Source organism: Rhinatrema bivittatum, chromosome 4, assembly GCF_901001135.1.
Source record: "Rhinatrema bivittatum chromosome 4, aRhiBiv1.1, whole genome shotgun sequence".
Lineage (NCBI taxonomy): Eukaryota > Metazoa > Chordata > Amphibia > Gymnophiona > Rhinatrematidae > Rhinatrema > Rhinatrema bivittatum.
In genome coordinates, this window is record NC_042618.1 from 444,720,094 (window position 1) to 444,738,141 (window position 18,048).

The 18,048-nt window shown below is 47.7% G+C and overlaps 1 protein-coding gene across 1 annotated transcript in view; it reads left to right on the forward strand.

Moving 5' to 3' along the window:
• The window catches only part of EEA1 (early endosome antigen 1), a 372,360-nt gene that overhangs the window by 64,460 nt on the left and 289,852 nt on the right, over window positions 1–18,048 (forward strand). Inside the window, 2 exon segments of the mRNA XM_029601632.1 lie at window positions 8,125–8,179; window positions 8,306–8,371. Coding sequence (XP_029457492.1) covers window positions 8,125–8,179; window positions 8,306–8,371 — 121 coding nt within the window.

The following is an 18,048-nucleotide window of genomic DNA, read 5'->3' on the forward strand; positions in this document are numbered from 1 at the left end:
TTTAATAAAAACCTAATTTCAAAGTGTATATGTAGACTTCCAAAATATATTTTCTCCCAGGACAAGCAGGATGGTAGTCCAGTTTCTAGAACTTTGAATGGCACACTGAGCATGCCCAGCATGCCACTAACCCTGTGGCCAAACGGAGTCCCTCATCAGTCTCTCTCTTTCCATGCAGCAGTTGCCTTGCTCTGAGTGAGTTTTCCTCATGGAAATTTTTGAAGTCTATCTTTGTTCTTCACCCCGTCACCGGGGTCCCCCATTGTGCTTAGACTCCTCAGATGCTTCAGTGAGTTGTTTCACGCTTGAACGGTCTGTTCCCATTTATTCACCTCACGGTGACAGACGACCACCGACCGCACGCCGCCTATTTTTTACCATGGTGATGGGTTTTAGGAAGTGTCCGGACCCGCACACTGTGTGCATCCTGTGCCTTGGGTCTTCCCATGATGGGCCGGTGCCCAAGCTGCACCCAGATGACCCCCAAAGGCCTTCGTGCCCACCTGGAGAAGATGGAGCACTTGTTTGGGCCCAAGCAACCTGCTCCATCGACTTCGGTGCCGGGTTCATCAGATCGAGGAGGTCCATCTGACTCAGTTCCCTCTCCATCGAAGCCCTGCCAGGAGGACCAAGGAGCAGGAGACCGACCTTCACCAGCATCGACCCATTCCAAGGCTTCCGCATAATCCATCCTTGGTGCCAGAGAAGGACTGGGCTGAGCACAGAGGGAAGCATCAACACTGGCACAGACGCGCATCGCCACCCGGTGCTGGCACAGACACTGGAGTGGCCTCGGCTGAGCCTCCTCCGAAGAGGCCTGGGGAGAGGAGCCCCCATCCTCCTCTGGACCCAGGAGCCCGAGGCGTTCCCCCACCTGTAATTGTGAAGGGCACCGAGCCACCATGGACCCCCGTGGGTGCTCCAGTGATGTTTACCCTGCCGCCTCCTCTAGGGTCGGTTCTTTCCGCACCCACGTTTCGAGAGGAGTTGGACACTATGGTCCAACAGGCAGTGTTTAACGCCATTTGGGGTTTTCAGTCGCCACAGAGGCCGGCTCCCCCAGTACAGACACCGGAATCGGCACCATCCATGTTGGCACCCCTTCTGGAAAAACTGGATGTCCTGCTTGGTGCTCTGCTGAGGCAGCCCATGCCAGCAGGGCCTCCGGTGCCCAGTCAACCACTGATAGCTCCTCCGATCTCCATTCCGATCCCGGGCTCTTTGGAGGAGGATGAAGTCACGCGATCACCGATGCCGGTTCCTGTACTCGGAACATCGGGCCTCCCGGTGCCCCGACGCCCCTCTCCGGTCCCAGAGCCGTCGGTGCTGCCCCACCGCCCATCAATGCCAGCGCCCCTAAGCTAGGGATGGCCCTCTCTCCTCAATCCAGGCCCCCCCTGGTGAGGGAGAGACCCCCTATGACTCTTGGGAGGACATATCCTCTGACCATTCATCGGAGGCTTCCGAGGAACTGCTTTCAGAGCCTTCTCTCCTGGAGGGGAGACGCCACTCCCCCCCCCCCCCCCCCCACCCCAGAAGACCTCTCCTTTGATAGCTTTGTAAGGGAGATGGCGGAGACAATACCCTTCCAGCTTGCAACAGAGGAAGATGCCTGCCACAAAATGCTGGAGGTCCTACAGTTTGTGGATGCTCCAAAAGAGGTCATTGCCATCCCAGTTCATGAGGTCCTTCATGACCTCCTACACAGTCTCTGGGAACATCCAGGTACTGTGTCTCTGGTCACTAAAAAGACCGATGCTACTTACCTAGTGTAGCAAGCCCTGGATTTTCAGAAAAGCCGGTTACCCCACCAGTCTGTGGTGGTAGAGTCAGCCCAGAAGAAAGCCAAGAGAATCTGCCATCATTCTTCTGCTCCTCCGGGTAAGGACCAAAGAGCTCTAGATGCCCTTGGTCAACGGGTTTTCAAGGTTTTATGCTGGTTGCTCACATAGCGGCTTACCAACTTTATATGACCCAGTTTAATCAAAACCTCTGGAAACAAGTCCAAGAGTTTTCGGAAACCCTGCCACAGCAGTTTCAGGAGGACCTGGACTCCATACTCCAAAAGGGATTGGAGGCCGGTAAACATGAGGTGAGGGTGGCTTATGACGCCTTCAAAATGGCCTCAAGAATCTCGGCAGCTGGCATTAGTGCCATACGCTGGGCCTGGCTTAAGGCCTCAGACCTTCGTTCTGAGGTACAAGATAAATTGTCGAACCTCGCCTGCACAGGAGAGAACCTATTTGGAGACAGGATCCGTGATGCAGTGGCCCAAAAGATCAACATGAGACCCTACGTCATCTGTCTGTTACCACTGAAGCCCCCTCAGCAGCCAGCCGAGGTCCATGTGGGGACTCTAGGAAACAATTCTACAAACCACAGAGATACTACCTCCCATTATCCCGTGCTCATACAGCTTAGCCCTCTCAGAGGCCATTCTCGCCAATAAAGGGCACCTAGGGCACAGCCTGCTCCCCAGCCTAGCCCTGCAGCAGGGTTTTGACTCTCATCCAGAGAGCACAAGCCAGCTCCCCCTGCATGTTCCGGCCAACTCTCCTGTCAGAGGTAGTCTATGTAGTTTTGCCAAGAATGGGCTACCAATCACCACCGACTGATGGTATTGTCCAACATAGCCCATGGTTACCATCTCAATCTTCTTGCGGATCCAGCAGACTCCCCACCTTCTCCGACGTAGAGTCTGGTTGATCACACTATGACCCTCGCATCAGAACTCTTGACCCTATTACAGTCCAGAGCCGTGGAACCGGTTCCCCGGGCCCAGTGGGGCCAAGGGTTCTACTCCCTCTATTTTCTCATTCTAAAAAAGTCAGGTGGCCTTCGGGCCTTAAACAGGTACCTACGCAGAGAGTGGTTCAGAATGGTGTCCTTGGGCACCCTACTCCCGCTACTGCAGCAGGGGGAATGGCTCTGCTCTCTGGATCTACAGGAAGCTTATGTGCACAACTCTGCACAAGTCCACCACTCCACTCCAGCTCTCCCTTATCTGGCGGATGCAGAAGTCCAACTTGAGGAAAGGGCTTCCTTTTCAGCCCCCTGGCGACTCAAATAACTTTGACCACAGATGCCTCCAACCTAGTCTGGGGCGCCCATGTCAACGACCTGCGCATACAAGGGATGTGGTTGAGAGCCGAGGCGGCCTGCCAGATCAACTTTCTGGAACTCCAAGCGATGCCGTACGCCCTCTACGCATTTCAGGACTGCCTGTCCAACAAAGTCATCCTGATCCAGACGGACAACCCAGGTAGCCATGTGGTACCTGAACATGCAGGGGGGGGCACAGGCTCTTACTTGCTCTGCCAAGAGGTGGCGCAGATTTCGGCCTGGGCCCTATCGCGTTCCATGCTCCTGCGAGCCCACCTACCTGGCAGGCACTCAGAATGTAGTGGCGGACCGCCTCAGCTGGACATTCCAGCCCCATGAGTGGTCCCTGAACCCCTCTGTAGCGACCAGGATCTTCCGCTGGTGGGGTCAGCCGGACGTCGATCTCTTTGCGACCCCGCAGAACCACAAGGTGGACAGATTCTGCTCCCTACAGGGGGATCGCAAGAAACCAGCCGTGGATGCCTTCGCCCACTCCTGGGGTGCAGGCCTGCTATACGCGTACCCTCCGATTCCACTAATAGCCAAGACTTTCGTGAAGCTACAGCGGGACCGAGGCTCCATGATCCTCATAGCCCCACATTGGCCACGTCTGGACTGGTTCTCAATCCTCCGCAACCTCTCTGTCCAGGAACCCATTCGCCTGGGCACCTCGTCCGATCTCATCATGCAATATCAGGGCAGGCTTCGCCACCCGAACCTCCGGTCCCTGACCGCATGGGTGTTGAAAGCCTGATTTATCAGTCTCTCAACCTTTCTGCCAATGTGTCTCAGGTCCTAGTAGCTTCGCGAAAGCCTTCCACGCGGAAGTCATATCTAGCGAAGTGGAAGCGGTTCTCCTCATGGTGCACGCAAGAAGCCCTTGACCCCTTCTCCTGTCCCATGCTGAGGATTTTGGACTACTTCTGGTACCTTTCGGAGTCCGTTCTACAGACCACCTCGATCAGGGTACATCTGAGTGCCATTAGCGCATACCACCTAGGGGTGGGCGATACCCCATTCTCGGTGCAGCCCTTAGTGGGGCACTTCATGAGAGGCTTACTACAGCTAAAGTCTCCGCTACATGGTCCTTTTATGGCCTGGGACCTCAACATTGTGTTGAAATGGTTCATGTGGTCTCCGTTTGAGCCCCTGTGCTCAGAGTTCAAGCACCTCACTTGGAAAGTCCTCTTCCCTCATGGCGGTACTTATGCTTGCAGAATCAGTGAACTGCAGGCCCTGGTAACCTATCCGCCTTACATGAGGTTCTCCCACGACAGGGTGGTACTGCGCACTCACCCCAAGTTGCTGCCTAAGGTAGTGATGGACGTCCACCTAAATCAGTCCATTGTGTTGCCCACTTTTTTCCCCGAGGCCACATGCTCACTCAGGTGAGCGGGCTCTGCATACCTTGGACTGCAAGCGTGTTCTCGCCTTTTATTTAGAGTGCACCACAGCCCACAGGCAGTCCACCCAACTTTGTCTCCTTCGATAAGAATAGACTGGGAGTTGCAGTGGGCAAGCAGACCCTCTCCAATTGGTTGGCGTACTGTATTGCTTTCTGCTACCAGCAAGCAGGCCTTCCGCTAGAAGGCCAAGTGAAAGCGCACTTAGTGAGAGCCATGGCAGCGTCAGTGGCACACTTCCGGACAGTCCCTATTTCTGAAATCTGCAAGGCTGTGACATGGACTTCCCTTCACGCTTTCACAGCCTATTACTGTCTGGATAAGGATGGTCGTCAGGACAGCGTCTTTGGCCAGTCTGTCCTCCGTAATCTGTTTCCAGTGTAACAACCCAACTCTTCCTACCTAGGACCCCGTCAGGTGTTCAGGCTGCCCTGCTGTTGCCAACAACACCCCTATTGTGCTTGTTACACGTTATTGGGTGTCTGTTGGCCCACCAGGCCCAGGATTTTCTGGGAGCAGCCTGCAGCTTGCTATTCACCCATCTGTGAGGACTACCATCCTGTTTGTCCTGGGAGAAAGAGTTGCTTACCTGTAACAGGTGTTCACCCAGGACAGCAGGATGTTAGTCCTCATGAAAACCGCCCGCCACCCTACGGATTTGGGTTCGCTTTCATTTTGTTTTATTTTTTGCTCGTACCTTTGCTATAAAACGAAACTGAAGGGGGGACCCTCTGTGGCCACAGGGTTAGTGGCATGCTCAGTGTGCCAGTCAAGGTTCTAGAAACTTTGACAAAAGTATTCTGTGACAGGGCTCCATCTGATGATGTTACCCATCTGTGAGGACTAACGTCCTGCTGTCCTGGGAGAACACCTGTTACAGGTAAGCAACTCTGCTTTTCAATAGCTTGTTGAATTTTCGAAGCATTGTAGCCTCAGAAAAACAGAAAATACTTTTAAATTTGGTCATAAAGAGCCTTATTGAAGGGAAGAATGTCATGGTTTTTTTCTCCAAGAAATATTTTTGGCTAGTATCCATTTTAATTTTGAAGATGATTAAAATTCATTAGCTAACCCTGGGTTTGCCTACATCAGTCACTATGTCAAGTCTCTGGTTTCTCCTTCCAGTGCTTTGAGAGAAAGCTCTTGAAGTGAGGTGCCAAGTTTTTCATCACTGTAAAATGTATAGCAGGCAGATGATCTGTGTAACAAAAACTAACTTTCCATTTGATTTTTGTTAGTGTATAATGTAGAACAATGAGGATAGTTGTTTAGATATGATTCTGACTTTCAAAATTGGTTTATAAAAGAAACCCGGAATTGATTCTGTGATGGCAGGGTACTTTTTCTGCCCAATGTTTACCTGAGCTTTTTGTAGGGAGGTTAACAATATGAGTTACATGAAGAGTTCAGCCTTCTGTGTCCAACTGCTTAATACCTGCCCGATCAAAGCATCTTTTTTTTTCACGTTTGTTTCTTCTAAAATGTTGGAGCAGTTGAAATTTTCTGAGTCAGACCTAATGTTGCAGATTGACACTGTCTAAAGTCTAGCCACTGTAGTTCTACAATATAATTAGTTTGAGCTTTAGCTTCTCAGTGGGCAGTATGTAGTTTAAGATATTTTAGATTCATGATGTATACACAGATTGCCTTCAGCATTTTAATAATAATCTTTCAGACAAAATATTTTTAGAAGAAATAATAGTCCAGCACATTTTCTCTTAACATTGCAATTTAGTCTCATGTGATAAAGGGGAATGATTCAGGCCTTCAATACTACTGCTTGGTGTAAAGTGCAATTAAACACTGCAGGCTTTTTGGCAGTTTAAGTCTTGCTGTACAAGCTCAGCTTGTGTAATAAAAATGTGGGTGTGCCATACGGGATGGTTTCCAGGATAATTCATATATTAAAATGTCAGGGTAAGCCTGGTGGTTCAGTGGCAGTGCTGTGTTCTACCATGCAGAAGGTCCCTAGTATGATCCCCCGAGTCAGGTCTTCTGTTCCCTATGTTGGCTGGGAGATGCTATGGAGGCAGTATTCACAGTTGTTGGGGAAGGATGTGGGGAGTCATGGTCATTACTTAAGGCTGACACCTAGTAGCAAGATTAAGAATTCATGATTGCGTGGTTCCAGATAGTCCTGGTATATAGCTGTTGCTGCAGTGACTGGACTAAATGTCGGAAGAAGGGAAATGTAAAATCCCCTGATAGTTGTGAAAGAAGGCTCATGGTGCCAGATTCTAACCCTGGTTTTGATTGAGCTGGAAGTATATAGAAGGAGGAAGAAAATATTGCATCAAAAAAATGCCAGTTCTGATATCAGCCATGGTAGTAATTGAAAGAAAAAAGTTAGTTGTGAGAGTGTTCTTTGCCTCCAATATATTATGTACTATACTGAAGCTTCAAAGCCATAAAGAGGGGATAGTTTTCTTTTTTTTGGAGGGGGGAGAAGTGGAGATGGAGCTTACAAAATCTGTATTCTTATTTTTGCTTCCTAATATGAAAACAAATGTTTATGATGAGTAATATAAAAAGCAAGTAAAAATGTACTTTTGAGCCCTTTTTTGGATTCTGTAGCCTAGGCCTCTTAGAATAAATGTGGTAGCAGGAGAGTTGCAAATGATCTTGCATTCACTAGATCTTATTGGTCCACTCTGGCAGTGATGTCACAGATAGCACACATACAACTTGAAGCAGTTGGATTCTCTTTCATGTCAGGTATTTGATTTGAGTTCTGCTGCACCCGGGAACTAAGGGAATTATAGATTAGCTTAATTTCAAAAGAAATAACTCTGCAGTAAAAATCTGAATCTAATACTGGGGTGCATACTACTTGTAGAATTGTGAAAAATTGTGCAGAAAAGGATATTTATTTAAATGGATTTCACTGGAAGTTTAAACAAAGATGTTTGTTATAGAAGCAAAATAGTATTTATGGGTTTTTATTCTTTTGCCCAGCATCCTCCTCCTGCACCTTGCATTTTCCAACTCAGTTAAAACTTTCTGTAACTGGGACTATTGCTCTTAGAGCCTTCATCAATAGCTGCCTAGGATTTTCCCACTTTAAACCCTTTCCTCCTTCCCATGTAGCCCAGCCATAGCAGCTACAGTCCTATGACTGAAACATGGCTCTTGATTTTCCCCAGAGCCCAGCACAGGTACATCCTTGAACTCAGTGTACGTTGGCCCTTCAACAATGTGTGCAATCTTCCTTCCCAAGGCCTATGAATAATGCTTGCACATTCCGTTCCCCTGTCAGCCTGAGGAACAGGTGCTGGTCCAGGAATTGAACATGGTGCATACTGTTGCAGGACCATCTGGCTAGTCTCAGTGGTAGTTTGCTTTTAACAAACCAGTTCCTAATTCTGAGAGATATTACTGTTGTAGTGATTTTCGTGAAATTTGATCTTCTGCTAGTACCCAGAGGATCAAACATTCACCCCTGAAAAGTAAATCTATCTTTAGTTTTGTTTTCCTTTTTTGTGTATGTGTGGAGAATTATATTAGCAATATTGCCCTTCCAACTAATTTCCTGTCCTGTTGATTGTTGATCCTCCAAGAAGATATCCCCAGGAGAAATGTAATGTTCTAATATTTGACTTTATTTTTTGCTTACATACAGAGGAGATGTAATATTACTCCAACAAGAAGTTAAAGATCTGCAAGCTTCACTTAAGGTTAGATCTAAAACCTACAATTTTTCTTTTTAAAGAGTGAGTAGATGATTTTAGTGTTCAAAATCTGTCTTCTACAAGTAGTGAAATGAAATGTGGATGTGCCTTTTTGTGTTTTCTTCTCCCTAGGAAGAGAAATGGTACTCGGAAGAACTGAAGAAAGAATTAGAAAAAGTTCAAGGGCAACTGAAGCAAGTAATTCCTTTAAAGTACTTACCAGGTTCATAAGTCATGACCAACTCTGTATAACAGGGCTGTTATATAATGTATGAGAGCTGCTTTATTTTATGTATAATTTCAGTTTTGCTATTTTGGTATTCTTCTAGGACAAGCAGGATAGCAGTCCTCACACATGGGTGACTACATCAGATGGAACCCCAATACTGAAAACTTGTCATAGTTTCTAGAATTTTGACTTGCCACATTGGGCATGCCCAGCATGCTCTATACCACGCATCCACGTGGACCCTCTTCAGTGTTTTTTTTTCCATGGAGCTGCAGCATCGCGGTTGGTGAGCTCTTGTTGGACTTTTTGGCCTATTTTGGAAAACTTTTCTTCTTTAGTTTTTTTTTTTGCAGATTTTTCGCCTGCATTCGATGCTGGGGTCCCTCTTGGTCCATTCCAGTAGCGCCTCCTTCCTCCCAGTTGATATTGGCAGTGTTTGAGGAGGAGCTTGAGCGGCGAGTGCAACTGGCAGCGGAACGGGGCGATGCAGGACATTGGTCCTGTGGCACCAATGGCACTGGAGCCAAAATTGTCCATCCTGGAACCGCTACTGGAGAAGCTCAATGTGCTCATCGACCCAGCTGTTGTTAGTTTCTGGGTTGGCGTCGGTGCCTGTCTGGGTACTGCAGGCTCCTGCTATGACATGGTCATTGCTGGATCCTCTGAGGTGGAAGCTACACCCAGGCCGGCAGAGATGCCGAGGCCTGTAGGCCCCCATCCAGCTCTGCCAGTGCCTGCACCTGTAGACGAAGGCTGAGAGCCCTAGGGCTCCATCCTCTGTTGCTTTCAGTGAGGATGAGGGTCCCTATGACTTCTAGGGGGGATGACACCATGGAGGGCTCTGAGAATCTCCTATCAGACCCTTCCCCTCCAGAAGAGCGAAGGAAGTCTCCGCCTGAGGTCTTAACCTTCGCAGGGTTTGTCAGGGTGACGGCGGAAGCCATCCCATTTCAGTTATTGACGGAGGAGGATGCCAGGCAGAAAATGCTTGAGATCTTGGAGCCTCCTAAGGAGATTGTGGCGGACCTGGTACATGAGATCGTAAGGAGTTGCTGCTGAGGATATTGGATCACCCCTTCATAATGCCTCCTGTAAACAAGAAGGCTGATGGGGTGTACCTCGTCTAGAAGGCTGCCGTATTCGATAATAGATAGCTGCCCTACCGGTTGGTGGTAGTCAAATCCACTTTCGAGAGCCAAGTGTTCTTGGACCCATTCCTCGGTGATCCCGGGTAAGGACCACAGAGCGATGGATGCTCTTGGAATAAAGGTGTTTCAGGGAGCCATGCTCATTGCCTGTATAGCTTACTTTCAGCTCTATATGAGCCAGTACTCATATAGGGGACATCTGGAAGCAGTGCTGGAGGTGGCCAAGCAGCTGCCTAAGCAGGACACCCTCATGTTGCTGGTGCATAAGGGCCTGGAGTGCGAAAAACACTAGCTCCAAGCGATCTATGATGATTTCAAGATGGCATTGAGGGTTTCTGTAGCGGGAATTGGTGCCTGCAGAATGGCATGACTGTGGGTCTCAGTTCTCTGACCGGAGGTACAGGAACAACTCGCTCACATGTCGTGTACTGGGGAGAATCTTTGTAGATAGGGTGAGGGTTGTGGTGGCCCATCTCCGGGACCACCATAAAACCCTTCCAACAACTCTCCACCAGCACTATGGATCAGTCATCCTCATCTAGGAGGTCTTCTAGATTGGGGCAGAGGAAGTCTTTCACCAGAGGAAGTAATACCCTCCACCCCCTCGCTCCTGTCAACAGCATCAAGGCTCCTATGGCGGTCCCAGGCAGCAGAGTGCTCGCAGTCCCCAACCAGCACCTCAGTCAACTCCAGGGACAGGGTTTTTCCTGGTCTGCTCAGGAAAGCTGTTGTCAAATCAAATTCCTGGAGCTTCGGGCGTTCAGGTACGTGCTATGGGCTTTCAGAGATTGGCTGTCTAATAAAGTTGTTCTGATTCAAACTGACACCCAGATGGCAATGTATGTCAACAAGCAGGGAATCATGGGATCATACCTCCTGTGTCAGGAAGCGGTCCAGATCTGGTCATGGATCCTATACCACGGGGTGATGCTTAGGGTCGTGTACCTGGCCGGGTCGGAGAATGTGGAAGCGGACAGACTGACTTGTGCCTTCAGACCCCATGAATGGTATCTGAACCATGATTTTGCAAATAAGATATTCTGCCTCTAGGGGACCCTGGATGTGGATCTCATCACATCCCCTTGCAACAGGATGGTGTCTCTTTTCTGCTCCCTGTACAAGTCAAACCAGTCTCTGATGCTCTTGTCTGTCATTGGGGCAAAGATCTTCTGTACACGTATCTTCCGATTCCCTTAGTGGCTAAGACTCTCTTGAAGCTTTGCGAGGACAAGGGGACTATGATCCTCATAGCCCTTTATTGGCTGAAACAGATCTGATTTACACTCCTATGGGAGTTGTCCATCTGCAGACTGATCAGTCTGGGGACTTCCCTAGATTATCATGAAAGATCAAAGCAGGTTGTGACATTGAATCTCCAGGCCTTGTTGCTCACAGCCTGGATATTGAGAGATTAATCCTGCAACCTTTGATGTCCCATAGTATGTCTTAGATTCTGATAGCTTCTAGAAAGCCTTCCACTAGAATGTCCTATGGAATGAAGAGGAGGTTTTCCGTGTGGTGTGAGCAGAAGGCCCTAAATTCATTCTCCTGCCCCACACAAAACTGCTTGATTAAGAACATAAGAACATGCCATACTAGGTCAGACCAAGGGTCCATCAAGCCCAGCATCCTGTTTCCAACAGTGGCCAATCCAGGCCATAAGAACCTGGCAAGTACCCAAAAACTGTCTATTTCATGCTACTGTTGCTAGTAATAGCAGTGGTAATTTTCTAAGTCAACTTAATAGCAGGTAATGGACTTCTCCTTCTACCTCATACACCTATTGGAAGCTGTCTTCGAAACACACTGAGTTCATCTGAGTGCAATTGGCACATACCATCATGGTGTAGATGGTACACCCATCTCTGTACCGCCTATAGTTGTACGTTTTATGCGGAGCCTACTTCAGTTGAAGCCTCCCTTAAGGCCTCCTGCTGCGTCTTGGGACTTCTATGTGGTGTTAGCTTAGCTGATGAAAGCTCCTTTTGAGCTGCTGTGCACCTACGACCTAAAGAACCTGACCTGGAAAGTCATATTTTTGGTGGTGGTGGTCCTCAGCACGCAGGGTCAGTGAGCTCCAGGCCTTAGTGACTTATCCACTTTACACTAAGTTCTATCATGACAGGATGGTCTTGCGTATGCTCCCTAAGTTCCTGCCTTAAGGTGGTGGACGTCCATCATCCTGCCAACATTCTTTCCCAAGCTCCATTTGCACCAAGGTGAATGAGCCCTGCATAGTTTGGACTGCAAGCGAGCCTTAGATGCCTATATGGTGCAGACAGAAGCCCATAGACAGTCCACCCAACTTTTTGTTTCCCTTGATAAGAATAGGTTGGGCAATGCCAAACAGACACTATCGAATTGGCTAGCAGATTGCATCTCCTTCTGTTATGCCCAGGCGGGACTGCATCTTGGGGCTCATGTTAATGCTCATTTTATCCGAGCCATTGCAGCGTCAGTGGCCCACTTTCGAGCAGTTTCCATGGAGGAAATCTGCAAGGCTGCGAAATAGTTCTCTCCACATTCACATCTTACTGTTGCTTGGATGGGAATGACCGAAACGACAGTAGGTTTTCTCTGTTTTACCACCACATGCTGTACTAGATGCTGTTCTGCATAAGATGTGGGAGAAACCCTTTACCAGCATAGCTGCGTCAAGGAAAACGGACTTAAAATACCGTATGCGAAATTCCACGATCTGAGTCCACACAATTACCCCACAACTCCGTAGTACTGGAATCTGCACTACTACGAGCCAAGAGATCAAAACTTCATGCAAATTCAACACAGGGCAAAGACCATAAATCAATGGATGATTTTGGCCGTAAGGTGTACCACTCGTCCATGCTAGCCACAAAAATCCAGCACCATCAATTTTACGTAATCCAATATCTATTTGAATGTCTCCAGAGATTACATCCCATATGTCTGGTTTCGGATAACTCCTTACCACAGCCATTTACAGATATGGAGGAAGATCTTCGACATTTACTTTGTTCGGTTTATGAATCATTTGAATCATCGGCTAGATCCTCAGCTACGGCAATAGCAGCACGGCACATGACATGGTTAAGAGCTAGTTCAATACGTGATGATGTCCATGACAAGTTGGTTGATATACCTTGTCTTGGAGACAATCTTTTTGGTAACAAATTTGGGGAAACTGTTACCTTTTGAAAGAACAGAATACTGCAGTTCAGTCTTTGACATCACCAACAGACTCTCCTGCCTCTTCTAAAAGATTCTACCCTTCATTCAGAAGACTGCCTTATGCAAGGGCACCGTTCAAACCATACAACACTTATAGAATGCAGTGTTACCAACCACAGGCTCATCCCTTCCGTAGACGTCCACGCCAATCACAGGCTCAAAAGCAAACTCCAGCAGCACCTCCAAAACAAACTCCATCTTTTTCTGACTCTTCCAACCCTCCCTCAAGTTTCCCCTGCTATGGAATACATCAAAAAACTCCCGGGACCTGTAAGAACAGTTAGTCACTCTATAGTTGCAGAACTCAGTTCAAGCAATCCCAATCTCATCAAAAGATCGAGGGTTTTACTCCCCATATCTTCTCATTCCAAAAAAGTCAGGAGGTCTTCGACCAATCTTAGATTTGTGAAACCTCAACAAACACATTAAAAAAGAAAAATTCAAAATGACCTCAAGAGTATTCTTCCTCTTCTACAGCCCAACGATTGGCTATGCTCCATAGACCTGAAGGATGCATATTCCCACATACCCATGCACCCTTCCTCCTGGCATTACTTTTGCTTCCAAGTTCAGAACAACCACTATCAATTCAAGGTTCTACCTTTTGGCCTTTCCTCAGCCCCGAGGGTAATCCCAAAATGCTTAGCAGTGGTGGTGGCGGCTCATCTCAGACAGCTCTCGATAGAGATTTTTCCCTATCTCGACGACTGGATGTTGGTAGCCTCTGATTCAACTACCTTGAAGACTCATGCGTTCCAAACAATCAATTGTCTTCAGACATTGGGATTTATAATAAATTACGAAAAATCCCACCTACAACCAACACAAGTTCTACAGTTCATTGGGGCGCTCATCAGTACAATGCAACAGAGAGCTTACCTACCACAGCACAGGATTCAAACTCTGTCCTCTCTTGCTCAACGTCTATTCAATCATTCGCATGCATTGGCACACCAAATTCTTCAACTGCTGGGTCATATGGCAGCAGCCATCCACGTTGTCCCGTACACAAGACTGCACATGCGTCGCCTACAATGGGGCCTCAAGACTCAATGGTCACAGTTCTGGCAACCACTCTCGACCAGAGTACGTCTTACCAGACAAATGCGCACCGACATGGTGGATGAACACCAACCACTTGTCCTCGGGGGCACCTTTTCAGTTGCCTCCTCACCAAATCACTCTCACGATGGATACATCCAGAAGGGGCTGGGGAGCCCATTTAAACGAATTAAAATCTCAGGGTCACTGGTCTCTTCAGGAGACCAACTATCAGATCAATCTCCTAGAGCAGTGATGGCCAACCTTTTGAGCTCAGTGTGTCAAAATTCATAAAAAAAACCGAGCATAACTCGGGTGGTGTGTCACTTCTAGAAAAATCCATAATTTTGTGATATTTGTAGCTCTAATCAATAACAAAAATTTTAATATGTACTGTATTTATTAATAAAGCAAAAACAAATAATTCTTTACCTTACCTGCTTAGTGACTTTTTTGTTGCTGAATTTCATTGGCTAAATCTTCAATTGAAGGTTGGTATTTCGTACACTTCAAGTCCAAGCAAGCGTTACAAACTTCATCTGTCAGTCTGTTTCTTTTATTGGCTCCCATTCATTTTCACACCACTCCCTCCCCATCCCTCAGGCATGCACACATTCATTCTCACACACACAGACCCCCAGGCAGGCACCCATGCATTCACATACATACACCCCCAAGCAGAGTCCCATTCATACACATGCACACATTAAAGGCAGACCCCCCTCTCTTTTGCCAGCAACCTCAGAGCCTCTCTCATTCCAGTGCTGCCACATGGCTATTGGGGAGGTGCTGATTGCTGCTACTGACACTGAAGCCCATTCTGCTGCCTCCTCTGTGCAGGCCCCATGGGCTTCCACTTTCTCCATGCTGATCTTGTACATTGTGAGATCCGTAGAGAAAGTGCTATTCTTGCACATTCCCAAAGATTACATGTGCCAATCACTAAAAAGTTTTTTTTTTTTTTGCCTTTGCTGTCTGATCTTAGTTTTCTAATTGGTTGGTCACAGGCTTTTTTTTTCCACCTTCCCTTTCTTATTTTTTTGCCAATTCCTTTTATATTGTCTTTTTTTCTGTTTCTTTTCTCTCCATCTTCTTCCCTCAAACACACAGTCAGGTTCTCATTCTCACATGCATTTCTGTTTCTCACACACACAGGCTCTCACTGGCACATGCTCTCTCTCATACAATCATTCATACACACAGGCTCTCTCTCATACAATCATTCATACGCACAGGCTCTCACTGGCACATGCTCTCTCTCTCTCTCTCACAAACACACAGAGGCTCTCAATGCTGTCTCTGCAAACATTCAGGTCTTCACTCCCACACACTGTCTCTCAGCTCATCTCAAACATGCACACATGCACACTCTACAGACCCTCAGCCTCTCTCTCACCTCTGGGCCTCCTCTTCGCAGGTCGCCGCAGGATGGGCTCTGCAGCGGCCCTGATCTTCTCGGGCCGTGGCGGCCCTGCTACCGGGCCTCTTCCTCTTCTCGGACCGCTGCTACTTGGGATTCGCGGCGGCCCGTAAACGCAAATGCTGCTCCTCTTCTGCACGCGCTGATTCTTCACCTCCTTCCTGCCCACGCGGCTCCGGCAACGTTTACTTCCGGGGACGCACAGGCAGGAAGGAAGAGAAGCATCAGCGCGTTTAAATGCGATCTTTGTCTTGAGCCTCATCGCTGCGCCGCATGAGCCTCCCTGCGCCCGGGGGCATTGGTGGAGGGGTCCGGAGGGTAGGGGGATACTAAAAAAACAAATTTTAAAGGGTTGGCGCAGCTGAAAAAGAAAAGGCTCGGCGCAGCCGATTAAAAAAAAAAAAAAAAAAAATTCCCGATAGTTCTTGAAACGCTGCGCGTGTCAGCAAAAACGTCTCGGCGTGTCGTAGGTTAGCCATCACTGTCCTAGAGCTTCGAGCCATTTGGAAAGCACTTCAAACCTTCTTTACCCAACTTCGAGGAAAACATCTCATGGTATATACAGACAACCAGGTAGCCATGTTCTATGTAAACAAGGAAGGAGGGTTAGGTTCCTGGATTCTCTGTTGGGAGGCACTTCGCATACTGACTTGGGCAATATCGAACCAAGTCTTGATACAGGCCACTTGCCTTCCCAGATTTAGACAATGTAACAGCGGACCGCCTCAGCAGAATTTTCCATCCACACGAATGGACCTTGAATCGGGGCGTGACATCAAGCATATTCCAACACTGGGACTTTCCAACCATAGACCTCTTTGCCACAGAGAGCAACTGGCGCAAACAGACATTTTGCTCCATCTCCCAAGCAAACTGCGTTACACTCCAGATGCTTTCCTCATCCCATGGACGGAGGGTCTACTCTACGCTTACCCTCCCATTCCACTAATATCCAAAACAATACAAAATTGCATCAGGGATGCAGCAGACATGATTCTCATAGCCCCGTCCTGGCCAAGGCAGCTATGGTATGCGTATCTCATGCGACTATCCATTCGCCCACCAATTCTGTTGGGAAAACTATCCCCAACTGTTAACTCAGGAGTGGGGATCCCTTCTTCATCCGATGCATCGATCCCTCCATCTGACGGCATGGAGGTTGAACTGCACGTACTAAACCATCCAGAAAACCGTCCACCAGGCGTAACTGCCAGGAAGTAGCGTCGTTACTCAGCATGGTGCAGACCAAAAATTCTAGACCCTGACTCTACAATAGTAACACAATATTCTGAAGTACCTCCACACTCTCTTCGCAGCTGGTCTGGCATATACTTTAGTTCGAGTGCATATCAGCGTAATTGCAGCTTTCCATCATGCTCATAATGGACTACCCATTTCCAACCATCCTTTAATCTCCAGATTCATGCATGGTATACTGCATCTTAGACCACCAGTCACGAAACCGCCTATACCATGGAATTTCAATATCGTCCTGGAACAATAATGTTACCTCCTTTTGAACCTCTAGAATCCTGTCATATCAAATACCTTACTTGGAAAACAATATTCTTGGTGGCGGTAACATCAGCAAGGAGAGTAAGCGAACTTCAAGCCTTGGTTCATTACTCCCCTTACTTAAAATTTGTATCAGCCTTTCACATCAACCAGTCCATTACTCTTCCAATCTTCAAGCCTAAGCCTCATGCGAATGACAGAGAAAATTCTACATTCCTTAGACTGTAAGAGAGCGCTAGCTTATTACAAAGAACACATTCTGAATTCAGGTCATCTCAGCTGTTTCTCTCCTTCAATCCAAATTCTCCAAACCAACCTGTCTCCAAGAGAACTCTGTCCAGTTGGTTGTCCCAATGTATAACATTTTGCTATAATAAGCGCAACATGCCATTGGATACAAGATCAAAAGCACACCAAATTAGAGCAACAATGTCTGTTGGACATGTCTATCAGCGGAACGTTTCTGAAATTTGTGAAGTGGCAAATTGGTCTTCTCTCCACACTTTCACAGCACACTACTGTCTAGAACAGCAGAGCTCTCCTGATGCAGCCATGGGTTCGGCAATCCTGTCAACCATTGCATCTAAATAAGACTGTTTACTTTTTTGGGTTAAAGGGTGTGTCCTGACCTAAAGAACAAAAAACCTGGACACCACCCAGGAGCTTGGGACTCCCAGACAGCATGGCTAATTCAGCCTGCTATTGATGGGGAAAAAGCAAGTTTGCTTACCGTAAACGGTATTTCCATAGATAGGCTGAATTAGCCATGCATTCCCGGCCCACCTCCCTAGACAGTCTACACATAAACAGAATCTATTCTCCACATACTTCTCGCTTTGTAACAAGAGACTGAGGTAAAATGGCAATCGCGCGGGAACCTTACTGCGCAGCCGTACAAAGTTCAAAACTCTGTACTCTTTGAGAAACCTGATCCAGTCGCGACGCTCCCAGACAGCATGGCTAATTCAGCCTGCTATCATGGGGAAACATTGAATTATATTAAAAAAAAATAGGAGAAAACAAACTCCCCAATTCTGCAGGGTGGTGGGCAGGTTTCATGAGGACTAACATCCTGCTGTCTTCTGAGAACACCTGTTACAGATAAGCAATTCTGCTTTCTCCTAGGACAAGCAGGATGGTAGTCCTCACACATGGGTGAATTCCTAGCTACAGGCTGCTCCCCAACATAAAAGGGGACTAACAGACACCCAAACCAGGTGTCAACGGGTACAACAGAGCTGTAGTAACAGGGGCGGGGAGACAGCCTAAACCCAAACAATGGGCCCTAGGCGGGGAAAGTTGGGTTCTATAC